Here is a 14,660-nt window from a genome sequence, read left to right on the forward strand (position 1 = left end):
TGAATCGCCCGTTCAAAGTTTTTAAAAGATAAAAATGATCTCACCTTAGATAAAAGCCTCAGTTTGAAGAAAGACCACTGTACGACTGAGCTAATTTGTTTTTCAAAGGTGAAATTGCTGTCAAATATAACCCCCAAATTTTTGGCATGTGATTTGACAAAAGGCTCAAGACTGTGCAGGTTAACATTAGAGGTGCTGGGATTGCCGCTTGGTCCAAAAATTAGCACTTCAGTTTTGTTCACATTGAAGTTAAGGAAGTTAGAGGCCATCAAAGATTTAACTTCACAGAGACACTGAAGTAAGGGATCTAGTGAGGCAGGACTGTTTCCCTTCAGTTGAAGATAGATCTGAGTATCATCGGCATATGAATGAAAACAAATGTTACATTTTCTAAAAATTAGACCTAGAGGCAGCATATAAATGGAGAACAATATTGGCCCCAGTATAGATCCCTGGGGAACACCACAAGTAAGGGGAGCTGAGGAAGAGATAAAATCGCCAAAGCTCACAGAGAAGGTCCTGTCAGACAGGTATGACCTGAACCACTCTAATGGGGTGCCCTTTACGCCACAATGCTCCAACCGCGAGATTAAGATGCTGTGGTCAACAGTATTGAAGGCAGCGGTCAGATCTAAAAGCAGAAGCACAGCTGAGTCACCTGAGTCAGTGGCTAATAAAAGATCATTAAGAACTTTTAAAAGTGCAGTTTCTGTACTATGAAGAGTTTTAAAACCAGACTGAAACCTCTCAAGAACATTGTGTCTGTTTACAAAAGATTGCAGCTGTACAAACACAATCTTTTCCAAAATTTTCGACAGGAAGGGGAGCTTTGAAATAGGCCTGAAGTTAGTGAGGACAGAGCAGTTGAGATTAGGTTTTTTAAGTACAGGCGGTACAATAGCATGTTTAAAACAGGCTGTACAACACCTGAGCTAAGGCTGCTATTAAAAATAGCTAAAATGTCAGAACTGACAACCTTAAAAATCTTTTTTAGAATGTGTTGGAATAATGTCATTTGGACACGATGATGTCTTTGTGCCATTACATACTTCCTCCACCTCATCAAGACACACAAGCTCAAACTGATCAAAATCAGCAAAGCAGGTGAATATTTTAGAAACGTCATGTGAAGGCAGGGCGATCATAGATCGAAGCTGTTTTATCTTATTGATAAAAAAACTGCAGGAACCTTTCACAGGTGTCTGAGGAACTATTAATGCAAGAAGCTGGGGAAATATTCAGGGCAGAGTCAATAATTGAAAAAAGAACCCGAGAATTATTGGAGCTATTCTCAATAACATTAGAAAGAAACCTTGACTTTTCAGCTTTTACAATGTCCTGATACCTGATAGGACACCTGCAGCCCATCTTTTTTCCACTTACGTTCAGCCTTCCTGCACTCTCGTCTGGCTGAACGAGTGGCCTTATTTATCCATGGGTCTGGTCGTGGTTTCGAGCTTATAGTTTTAAAAGGAGCGAACTCATCAAGGATAGTTTTACATATATCATAAAAATTAACTGTCATTTCCTTCGTACCAAAGCCAAGGGGAGAACTTAAAACTTTTTTAAAAGCAATAGAAAATTGTTCTGTTGTAGATTGGTTAAAGACAGGACAACGACGTGTTGAAATAAGAGGTGTAAAATGGCGGAGAGATAAGTATATCAAACACAACAGGACAGTGATCAGAAAAAACAGCATCACATATTTCCATGCTTAGGACCGGTAACCCTAAAGCCAGCACAAGATCCAATGTATGACCCTGTTTCTGGGTTGGCCCAGACACAAGTTGAGCAAGACTGAAGGAGTCTATCAAACTTAAAAAGTCTCTGGCCAATGAATTGGAGGGACAACACACATGAATATTAAAATCTCCAACGATTAAGATTCGATCATGGTTTGGCACAGTTCCAGCTAAAAAGTTTGAAAAGTCTTGGATAAAATCCTTGTGATATTTTGGAGGCCTGTATACAGCTGCAACGAGTGTCGGGTGGGGATGCCTCAATTCAAACGTCAGAAGTTCAAAACTAGAATACGAGTGAGTTGTTTGCAAGAGAGCTTCTTCCTAAAAACAGCTGCCACTCCACCACCACGCCCAGTCATCCTCGGCACATTAAGATATTCACAGTCAGGCGGTAAAAGTTCAGTAAAACAGCTGGACTCACTGACTCTCTGCCAAGTTTCCATTAAAAGCATTAGATCCAGTCCCCGATCAGTAAAGAAGTCCTTAAGAATAAAAGTTTTGTTTGCTAGCGATCAAGCATTAACAAGACTTAATCTTAGTGGTACAGGTGGCTCAGCGGTCGATGTGGGTGCCCGACCTATCGGCCGTAGGTTCTGAGGGTTTACTCCACCTGAGCGAAGACGGGGGGACGCTGGCGCGGGGTTATTGTCGTAAGCCCGACAACAGGTGTCAGGCAAGTGTAAGCCATGTCCAGAGAGTGCCAGTAGTTGACGCGGTCAAATCCAGTCGGGATAGGGTGAGGTATTTTTCGAAATCGTGTCCAGGTAGCCTTCATTCTCACCAATAAGCCACTGCGTTTCCCATGGCGTCTACGGCGCCCTCTCAGTTGAGGTAGCGCCGGAACACAACAGAGACAAGCTGGAACTCCTGACAGGAGCGGTGGGGAGAAGGTTCCCTGATATCCACGATTGCAATAACGAGTTTTTAACTGAGAGGATCTTAAAGCCAGCAGCATTTGGCGATCATATACAAGCAGAGAGTTAGCATGGTTTAACACAAAGTAAAAATAAAACACTAGTACAAACAGAGTCAGACGGCAGGCTGTACACACTGGCGCCATCTTGATATTACGGATATCACGGAAAGCATAAAGTTCGACTTTTATGAATCACTTAATATGATAAGGAGATTCTGCAGGTCATTAATCAATGTATAAAACCAAAATAGAATACATTTTGTCACACAGGACACAAACACGGAAGCAAGGTGTATAATTAGGATTATTTATAATAAATATGAATTAATTGGTGCAATTTCTTTAACCATATAGAATAACTACATCCTTCAGGACAATGTCACATCAATGCACTGATCTCACTATGTTATCCATCTAACAGAGCCTCCACATGTTCTCACTGTAATTTCCCCTCATGAATGCACTAACTTGAATGTTCAGGGGGAAATCAAACGCATTTTACTCGCAGTACTCAAGCTGACTTACCTTTGTTTGAATGACGGCGAATTCACAACGTGGAGGCTTAAAAAAAGCCAAATCTTGTACCCAATCATTGGTGAATTGGATGTGCGCCTCCAGACATTTATAATTGCAAAATTGGTTCGCTGTGTATGCACTGACTCCACAGACAAGGTACGAAAATATATCAGGCTAAGTCAATAGCGGTTGGTCTTCAGGGTTTCTACTCCACAGCCGTATTTCATACGGGTCTACATTTCCAATGCACGCTATTTTTTGTAAGTACCGTCTCTTTGCATCTGGACGCAATCTGTCTCTATAACGTCCTTTTTCTTTTGAGCTGCTTTTAAGTGTGGTTCGTAGCAATCTTCCTTCCAACACAGTGTGTTTGTTTTGATTCGTGGCCTGCTAAAATGGTGGTGCGCTCCCATAATGCATTGCGGCGTGACAACTCCAAAGCCCTATACTCCAGCAAGACCTTTGAGGTCTGCGGACCAAATGCTTCTAATTGTCCCTAGGTCCAGATTAAAACACAGAGGAGATCGGGCTTTTGCTGCGACTGCTCCGAAACTGTGGAATAAACTGCCTTTACATATCAGGACCTCACCAACACTGGATACTTTTAAAACTCGTTTAAAGACCCATTTTTACTCTTTGTCTTAATTCTGTATGAATCTGTCATTATTTTATTCTTATTATTTTCTTATCTTTTATTTTACTTTCCTTTTAAATTTTATCTGATTATTTTATCGTACAGTTCTTTGGTCAACAGTTGTTGTTTTTAAAAGTGCTATATAAATAAAATTGATTTGATTTGATTTTTGTTTTTTGCACACTTGCACTTTATGTAGTCCCATGTTGATTGTCTGTTATATGTAGCACCATGATCTTGGAAGAACATTGTTTCCTTTAATAAATAATTTAATGTTATTAATTTAATTTAATTTAATTATTTAGAAAGAGAGAAAATACATATTAATGAACATTTTAACAAATATGCCAGATTATAGCCTTGGGCTAATTTCCATCTGCAGACCCTCTGGCAGGTTGGTCTTACACACAAGTTAGTAAAAACATACAGAGACACTATTTACAGATCATGTGACAAGAACAAAAACAGTAATCACATCATATTAGAACAAACAATGACAAGAAGAATGGACAACAGAGGACAATAGAGAACAATAACGGAAACACATCAATTATATTGCACAAACCCCAGGATTACACATGCTCTGACTGTCCTGATATTGCACTGACCCGTTACACTAGAGTTGGTCTTGGTCTCCAGACCGGTCTCCAGACCACTTTTACGTGGTCTTGGTCTCCACGGACTTTGGTCTTGGTCTTGTCTTGGTCTCGCTGTCTCGGTGTTGCTGTCTCAGATCGACATAGTGGTTGGGAGATTTGGAGTGACACACAACGTAACATTCGATAATGTGTCATGTGCAAAAGCATCAGCTCTACGAGCCGTGCTTAGAGAGTACTTTGTAGTGAATCAGAAGAGTCGACTCCCATTGAGCGAGAGCCACTCCTCACTTAATTTCCTTTCGCTGCTCAGCTCTCACACAGTGGCTCAGCTATGCTCCAATCCCTCCATATTGTGGCCAATCACATGCGAGGATATAGGATAATATCATTATGTGAAAAACAGAGAGGGTGAGAGACGCGACAGTCAAGTGGAGCGTGCGTCTGTCCTCTCAGTGAGTGGGTGAGACAGTAGACAGTGGTGAGGAGGGCTGTGCAAGTGCATCGCAAAAACACATGAATATGCCTGACACCCGTAAACAAAGCAGCATCTGGCTGCAGTTTAAAGGCTTTATTGTCTCGGTCTTGGTCTTGATCTCATCTCGACTTTGTCTTGGTCTTGACTCAGTCTGTCTTGGTCTTGTCTTGGTCTCGCTACCCTCTGGTCTTGGTCTTGTCTTGGTCTTGGTTTAGGCGGTCTTGACTTCAAGTCTACGTTACACTAATAGTTGTTTCCCTTTTTCTAATACACTAACTCTTTGTCACGTCCAATATAAAGCATGATTAATTATGATCACCACTGCACATGGTTGGAATGACAGTGAAGCCACTTGACTTAACTAATATGCATCTTTACAAAACACCACACACTGGGTATCTGCTGGTTTGTAGAAGATACATCGTTACATTTGTTGACAATATCAGATATAACTGAGCTCAAATCAATTAATTCAATTCAATTTTAGATGGTGCCGAGCATTGCAGCCTTGTCGCGAGCTCCCCCAAGCAACAGCTGGTTTTTGTGTTTAATTTTACTTTTCCTTTATTTTTTCACGAGTAGCACATGTCTCTCTGTGTACAACCGACAAACCTTACTGGACATAAGAGATGGACTTTCTCATCACTTTCCGGAGTTCAAGTTTTGCAACGCGGAGCCTCCGTTTGCAGACCCCCCATTCATCTCACCTGAGACGCCTTTGTTCTGGGCCCCTGGAGGCCGCAAACGCTGACGCAGAGGAAGAAGATCTGGCGTTCTGGTTCGACTGAGACGGCGCACTAACAGACCACCGTTACCCAGTTTATTACTGGCTAATGTGCAGTCTCTGGAGAACAAGCTGTGCGAGCTTCGGGCATGGATCTCATTCCAGCGAGAGATGCGGGACTGCTGCGTGATCTGCCTCACAGAAACCTGGCTATCGGACAAGGTACCGGACTCCGCAATACAACTACCGGGGTTCTCCGTGCATCGCGCAGACAGGTCACAGGATCTTACTGGGAAAAGCAGAGGCGGCGGTGTGTTTCATGATCAACAACAGCTGGTGTGATTATGCGAACGTGCACCCGGTAAAATCCTTCTGCTCACCGGACCTGGAGTGCCTGATGATTAAGTGCCGGCCATTCTGGCTACCGAGGGAATTTACAGCAGTGATTATTACGGCTGTTTACATTCCCCCACAAGCCGACACTGACCGAGCATTCAGGGAACTGTACAGCGCGATCAGCAGCGAGGAAACCGCACACCCAGAGGCAGCGTTTATCACGACCGGGGACTTTAATAAGGGAAACCTGAAGAAAGTCTCACCAACTTTCTTCAGGTTTTTCACCATCCATTTCAACACTCGTGGAGACCGGCTACTTGACCACTGCTACACCTCTTTCCGGGATGCGTACAAAGCCCTCACCCACGCCCCGTTCGGCCAATCAGGTCACCGCTCAATCCTGCTCCTGCCCGCCTACAGGCAGAAGCTGAAACAGGAAGCTCCAACCCTGAGAGCAGTGCACCATTGATCGGACCAATCGGAGTTCACGCTGTGGGACTGTTTTGATCATGAGGACTGGCAAATGTTTCACGTGGCTGCTAATGACATCGATGAGTACACAGACTCAGTCTGCGGATTTATCAGGAAATGCGTGGAAGATGTCGTCCCATCCAGAACAGTTAAATCCTTCCCAAATCAAAAACTGTGGATTAACAGAGATGTTCGCACAGCACTGGCGGCACGGAACACCGTTTTTGCCTCCGCGAACACATCGGACTACAAACACGCACATTACCAACTCCGGAAGACGATAAAAGCAGCCAAACGTGAGTACAGGGACAGGGTGGAGCAACAGTTTGACAACCCTCGGAGTATGTGGCAGGGACTAAACACGATCGCAGACTTTAGAGGGAAAACCAGCACACCGCAGACCACGGCCTCTCTGTGTGAGGATCTAAACCATTAAATGTCTTAATGGTCTTGGGCCTTCTTATCTCTCAGATCTGCTTTTACCATTCGAACTCTCGCGGACCCTGAGGTGCTCTGGTACTGGCCTTTTGATTGTCCCTAAAGTCAGGACACATACTCACGGAGAGGCAGCTTTTCAGTGGTATGGTCCTCGTCTGTGGAACAGCCTGCCGGAGGAGCTCAGGGCCGCAGAGAACGTACATGTTTTCAAGAACAGGCTCAAGACCCACCTTTTTAATTTAGCTTTTACTTAGCGTTTATTTATTTTTTATGCTTATTTATTCTATCCTGTTATTCTATTATTAATTTAGGATTTACCTAATATTTTTTGATTTTATTCTTATTCATTTTTTAATCTTCTTACTCTATTTATATTTATATTTATATTGTATCCTGTTCTTATTTATTTTATCATTTTACCCTGTATATATCGTATTGCGTCATATCTCCAGTGTTTCCTCGGAGGGCGCTCTCTGCACCGGGGCTGTTATTGACCGTGGCTGCTGGGTCTCTGGGGTCCTCTCAGCCTGTTTGGGGGGCTCCTTGGCCTCCCTCCTGCTGTGTGCCCAGCCCGGAGGCTGCGGTCTGTGACCGGCTCCTGGTGCAGACGGCTCTCTGTTATAATGTTTCCTCACTTGGCTCATGCGAGCCCAGCCCAATTTTTACTCTTTAAGTGTGCGCGTGTGTGTATGTGTGTGTGGGGGGGGGTGGGGGGATATATGTGTATTGAGAGTGTGGGGAGTGAGTTGGAGGGTGGGGTGGGCTGCTTTTAACTATGTAAAGCACTTTGTGCTACATTTTTTCTGTATGAAAAGTGCTTTATAAATAAAGATTGATTGATTGATTGATTGATTAAACGTATTCTACGCTAGATTCGACACAGCGAACACCATGAGACGGACAGTGTGCGCACCGCGGATGACGTCAGTGCGCACACTGTGTCTGAGGAGGATGTGCGGAGGTGCTTCAGGAAGGTGAACAGACGCAAAGCTACTGGTCCGGACGGGATTCCCGGCCGCGTCCTCAGGTCATGCGCGGCTCAGCTGGCTGGAGTGTTCACACACATCTTCAACCTTTCCCTCTCTCTGTCTGTAGTCCCAGCCTGCTTCAATTTGGCCACCATCGTCCCTGTACCCAAATCCTCCACCATCTCCTCATTGAACGACTGGCGACCTGTAGCCCTGACCCCCATCGTAAGCAAATGCTTCGAGAAGCTGGTCAGGGACTTCATCTGCTCTGCACTACCCGACTCACTGGACCCTCTACAGTTTGCATACCGCCACAACAGGTCCACTGATGATGCCATAGCCCTGACACTACACACTGCCCTGTCACACCTGGAGAAGAGAGACACGTATGTGAGGATGCTGTTTGTAGATTACAGCTCAGCATTCAATACCATCGTTCCCTCGAAGCTGGACAGGAAACTGCAGGATCTAGGACTGAGCAGCTCCCTCTGCAGCTGGATCCTTAGCTTCCTGTCTGACAGACGCCAAGTGGTCAGACTGGGCAGCATCACCTCATCCCCCGTCACACTGAACACTGGTGCTCCACTGGGGTCCTATTCCTCTGTGGGGCAACCTGCATATGGCCAATAAAGCATTCATTCATTCATTCATTCATTCATTCACAGGGGTGTGTACTGAGCCCTCTCCTGTACTCACTCTACACCTACGACTGCACAGCCACTAACAACTCCAGCATCATTGTGAAGTTTGCGGACGACACTACGCAGAGGCGCAGCAGCGCCTCTTCTTCCTCAGGAGACTGAAAAGATTCGGCATGAGCCCCCGCATCCTCAGGACCTTCTATCGCTGTGCCATTGAGAGCATCCTCACTGGATGCATCACCACCTGGTATGGCAACAGCACCGCTTACAACCGCAAAGCTCTCCAGAGAGTAGTGCGGTGTTCTGAACGGATAATTGGAGGTGAGCTTCCCTCCCTCCAGGGCATCTACAGGAAGCGGTGCCTGAGGAAAGCGGGGAGGATCATCAAGGACTCCAGTCACCCCAGCCATAAACTGTTCAGACTGCTTCCATCGGGAAGGAGGTTCTGCAGTATCCTGTCCCGAACCAGCAGACTGAGAGACAGCTTCTTCCACCAGGCCATCAGACTGCTGAACACTTCATAGTCACCTCACCCTCACTTACCAGAACTTCAACATTATGCACTCCACACTGTATATAAATGCCACTTGTTTTGCACATTCCCAACTGCCAACCTCTGTATATTTTATTTTATTGTTTAGTCTATTTCATTTTTAAAATATGTACACACACACACACACACACACACACACACGTAGATATACATATTTAGTACACACATTCAGTAATGCGCATACACTCTTATATTTTACATATGTTTATTCATATAATTCTCAGATTTACCCATTTTTATATTTTGCTTGTACTTACGGTATTGTATTTTTACACACCTCTGTTGCTTGTGGAGCTCGCACACAAGAATTTCACTCGCATGTACTGTACCAGAGTACCTGCACATGTGATGTGACAATAAAAGTGATTTGATTTGATTTGACTTATGTAGCACTAAATCACAACAACAGTCTCTCCACAATAATACAGAGAAACCCCCAGCAATCAGATGAACTATGAGTAGGCAATACATTACAGTGGGCAGAAAAACCTTTCTCTTAAGGGGAAGAAAAGCTCCAGCAGAACCAGACTCAGGGAGGGGCGGCCATCTGCTGCGACTGGTTGGGGGAGATGGCTTAAGGAAATACAGAAGACTGTCTATTTGTAATTCTCTGTATATAAATTCAGACAAAAATAAAATCATTATATCTGCCTTTAAAAACTGTATCAATAAGTTCAGGTTTCCATATGGCCTGTAAGATGCATATCAAACATCCTGACTGCTCTAAGTCCTTAATAACATATTAGCTTCTATTCACTGGCCACCCTTGAATGTGAAAAAATGCTTTTAAAATCTTCTCCTCACTTACAAATAATTCATTACTGTACTTAAGAGCACTTTGCCCTAAAAGTGGAGCCTTATTTATTGTTCCTAGTTTCCAGAATTGGAGGCAGAGCCCTCAGCTATGGATGTAAAAGCCCAACAAGGGGCATGGGTTGGAAATGAGCAGTAGCTTCACTTTAATTCACTGGTGGCATGGTGGTTTGCTCTGTCAGGCTACAGAGCAGTCCAAAGACTGTGGGGTTTGTGGGGTTAGGTTAACTGGTAATTCTAAATTCAAATGGTTGTCGGTCTCTCTGTGTAGCCCTGTGGCAGACTGGTGACCTGTCTGGGTCGCACTAAAGGGTTTTGCTTTGTATTCTATTGGAAATTGTAAAATACGTCCACACAGACCGAACAGTGTTTAAATCTGTGGGTGTAAATGGTAAATGGATGCTTTTCTACTCTCCCAGAGTACTCAAAGCACTCTATACAACATGCCACATTCACCCATTCATACAAGCTGTTTCTTCCATGATTTTTTTAAATGCTCACTAACTAACATTCATACACATTCATACTCTGATGGATGCATCGCACAGCAACTTAGGCTTAATATCTTGCCTGAGGTTATTTGGCATGCAGACTGGGGATCAGTCAGGGATCGAACAACCTTCCAAACCCTCCTGACCTACAGCCACTCCGATGTGGCTGTGGAGAAATAATATTGGAATATTACTTTGGAAGTGAATTGTAACCTCAGTCCTCAGTGCAATAACATGGTTATACATGTGTAATGTATAACCATCTGTAATGATGGAAATCAAACCCATAGCTAGGGATGGGTACCGGTATCCGGTGCCATGATGGCACCGGTTCTGACATAAACAGTAGTAACCAGACCGAAAAGCAGCGCACATTTCGGTGCTTTATTTCGGTGCTTTTTTTTCTGAGCTGTGATACACTTTGAATTCTAGCCAATCATTTTACGTTTCTGAGGATAGTAGGCGGGTCCAGGTACGTACGTTCTTTTAGAGCAGAGCTACAGATTAAAAATGTCCAAGGCGAAGCGGTCAAAGTCTGGTTGTACTTCACAGCAAAATATGCAAACTCAGCAGCAACAAGTGCTTTAAGCTGATACTGTGATACTGTCAAAGGAGGTAACACCTCAAATCTGATGAAACACCTGGCGACACATAGCGTTCTTTTAAAGCCGAGAAATGCGCCGTATTTGATAGCTTGCTGCGAGACCTCACACCGAGCGCATCTACTGCGGGTGTGGTGCCTGTTATCGGACCCGGAGTTAGCAACATCCCCCAAAAACCAGAAGAGGAGAGTCCTGGCCCCTAGCCCTGCCAGTGTAGCAGAAATGATGAGGATGATGATGCAGCAGCAGCCGTTCTTCTCTGCGTGAGTAGCTTCATGTTGTTCGTGTGTAATTTACGTTGAGTAGGCTAACCACGTTATTACATTAATGCATGTAAGGTGAACTAGCAAACACCATCATAGCTACATGCGGCTGTCTTCTTGTTTGATGGCAGATACTCCCTTCACCCTGGACAAAAAGGCTAAAATGACCAAAGAAAAAGTGGAAAACAGCTAAACATGAGAGGTTTTTGGACAAAGTTTGTGTTTTTTCCATTGTTTAAGCACTGCTTCCAGCCAAGAGTGATACCATATATGCCCCATAGCTGCAGAAAAGGCTAACATTGTTATCTTTTTACAAAAAAACAGCTGAACATGAGAGGTTTTTGGACCAATTTTGTGTTCTCCATTCTTTAAGCACCGGTTTGAGCACCGTTTAAGCACCGGCACCGTTTCAAAAGTACCAGTTTGGCACCGGTATCGGATAAAACGTAAACGATACCCATCCCTACCCACAGCCATAAAAAGACTTCTCCATGGTTTTAAACCTTCCCTGAATGATCATTACTCTGAAAGCCATTCAGGGAAGGTTTAAATACTGGAACTGGAAAAATGGCCACAAGTGAGAAAAAAGAAAACAAACCTGTGACTGTCATTTTCATTCAGTGCTCTGAAATCTGATGGAAACTCATAAATGTGAGAAATCAGTTCATTAAAAACTATCATGTGGTGCAAACTTTTATTGCAGACAGAAGGGGGACCAATCCCTGCTGCTGTACACAGCCAATTAAAACTCAGTGTTTACATACACGCATGCAGCCCCATATCAGTTCCACCAGGCAGGACCGTGTGTCCACCACCGACTGGATCTGTACTGGCACATAAACTCATGGTTGCATCAAGAATGGAGCGATGATTAGAGCCAAGTCTAAACAAAGTTTACATTGATGTATTTAAGGTATACATTTTACTCACATTTCTCACAGTTCTGGATGAACAAGACAAAACTGCCACTTCCTGCCACCTGACCTCCTTAGTCTGAGTGAAACAGGCCTTCTGTACTCGGCACTCTGACATTAAGTGTACAGAGATTCTACTCTGATTATCAAACATGACGAGTGTCTGAGCGAGATGCACACTGAAGTCCTAAGGTGAATCTGGAGTGATGGAAAGAAGAGATGGCATGTGCATCGTTGCGGGCGGAGGGAGTGCACTGCTCCCCACATCCCAAAGAACAACAAATCCAAAGCTATTGGCCTATTTGAGTCTTTTGGCTGTCAAAGTCACCGATGACACACACTGCTGAGACACTCAACAAGAAGAAAAGGAGACGAGGGAGGGCAGCTGCCACAGATTTGAGGACAGAATGCTGCAACACATCACACCCTAACGTCTATCATCTCCACTCTTAACAGAGCCTTTGGCCTGCCACTGCTGATCTCTTTATCCAGACACAAGCAGAGGAATAAGGCCGAACTCACTGTTTGTGCAAATCAGCTCAATGTAAGCAAGGAGGTCGATAGTTCTCAGTACTCAACAGGAGGCAAAGAGGTGAGTTTCCTAAAGCTCAAAGAGAAAGTACACTAAAACCCTAACCCACTCAAACTGAAAGAGATGAATTCTTTTTGAGGACTGATGAGGGCGAGAGCTGGTTTACAGACAGCTTTTAGCAATCTTCATACTTCAACTGTACTGAATCCTAAATTGAATACTACTACATGACCCACATAATCAGATATGGTGTCAGTGCACAAACAAACTGATGTGTCATGGTGGCTCCATCACATTTACTTAGCTGCACGACAAGCTGATGAAGTACAACAAGCTGTGCTTGCTGTGGCTCGTCTAACATTTTCCCATAATGCAAGTAATGAAGTGTCTCATCACCCACAGACAAGCATACCAATGGTGGTGCTGTTTCTCTCTCGTGTGGGACTTGTTTTCTAAAACAGTAATGGTCAGCAGAACCTGCAGCAGCTCTGTTTACTCCACCTTCATATTTCTCAATAAATGCTAACATGCTTGGTAAGTCTTAGGCATTTCTGTCATAATGTGAAATTTGCACATAAATAGCTACACACACCCTACACACTATGAAGGTAAATCAGGATGGAATCAGCACCTAATTCCAAACTTCAATCCATCGTTTTGTCTTCTTTGCTTGCCTAACACAGAACAGGCAGAGAAACAAGGACATAAAGTGAGAAAGGTTCAGAGCACGGAGAGTAACGATGCTCGTGATGTTCAAAAGACTGTCCATCTGGAAATGTGTGACAAATTCCTCTTGGCACAAAATGGCAGTCAGCTGAATGTGGGCAGTGAGTACTGTGACGGTAAAAACTCCATCAACAACACTGCTGTCCAATGTTTTTATCAACATGAGCACTGACACACACACACATATATCCTGTGGAAGAACACTGGTCTTACTCTGTCTGCAGGTGAAACCACAGCTCAGGTGCAGTCTTTTATTCTATTTCTCTAATAATATAAACGGGAATAATTCTGTCCTTCATAAAACAATCTTCCTTTGTCATTTGACAAGCAGTCTGTGCGGTGTCTACTGTACTGAGGTATTTATGCCCTTATCTTGTATGTGCACATTAATCCACAGAGGTGCTTTTCAAAGCTTCTTTTCAAACAGTACCGCGAAAACTTTTTCAAAGCTGTGTGGGAGTGCAGCAAGAACCCGCAGTACACACACACACACACACACACTGCACTGTATGACATTTAAAGCAAAGCTTACCCACGAACAGACTGATCTGATGAGAAGCCGACATCCCTCCAAGGACAAATCCAAGCAGGGGAGGACTCTACCGCGACTACAGCGAGACCCGGAACCGCACCTCAACTGCACGCCACAGTCAGCATCGCCCTTCATCCGAGCGCAAAGTCTCGTGTCTGCTGACCTGTCTGCTCGTCAGCGTGCTGCTTCCTTGATGTCTTCCTGTCTGTGCGTCCTGCTGCTACTCCTGCAGCTAATCACAAGCAGAGCTGCGGACGAGTGCAGATGCCCAGATCTGCACAAACATTTGAAATCGTCACTAAAATCACATTTTTATGGTCTGGCTGCTAACGCACGTTGACCTAAACATTTTGGTTTTAACAGCCTTAGTTGTTGTTTTAGATTTTTTTAATCACTTATTTTAGTTACTTGTGTGTTTTTCTACATTTTACTGCCTCATTGTTGTGGATTTTATTTATTTTATTATCATTTTACATCGTTAAGCCCTTTCTGCATCATGGACTGTTTGGAAATGTGCTATAAATAAACTGGACCTTCTGTGTGCTGCTGTGACCTGCAATTTATACAATTATTATACAAGAATGTGATATTACATCTATATAAGGTCTAATAGATATTACAGACTACAAGTATAAAATCATTTTCAAAACTCTCTCCAGGGTGCAAGATGCTAGCAGGCAGGGCATACATGGAACGCCATAACCAAGTGGCCAGCATAGTATACAGAAACATCTGTGCAGAGTATGGCCTGGAAGTCCCGAGGTCAAAATGGGA

At 43.9% G+C, this 14,660-nt stretch overlaps 1 protein-coding gene across 1 annotated transcript in view; it reads right to left on the bottom strand.

Moving 5' to 3' along the window:
• LOC146565153 (CXADR-like membrane protein) overlaps nucleotides 1-14,075 on the bottom strand; it is a 118,936-nt gene extending 104,861 nt beyond the window's left edge. Inside the window, exon 1 of the mRNA XM_085288084.1 lies at nucleotides 13,887-14,075. Coding sequence (XP_085144210.1) covers nucleotides 13,887-13,920 — 34 coding nt within the window. The 5' untranslated portion in view covers nucleotides 13,921-14,075. The remainder of the gene's footprint in view (nucleotides 1-13,886) is intronic.
• Nucleotides 14,076-14,660: the final 585 nt, after the last annotated feature.

This window comes from Mchenga conophoros, linkage group LG10 (assembly GCF_057382185.1).
Source record: "Mchenga conophoros isolate Kocher_MC1m ecotype Shallow Benthic linkage group LG10, M_conophoros_male_GT1.1, whole genome shotgun sequence".
Classification (NCBI taxonomy): Eukaryota; Metazoa; Chordata; class Actinopteri; order Cichliformes; family Cichlidae; genus Mchenga; species Mchenga conophoros.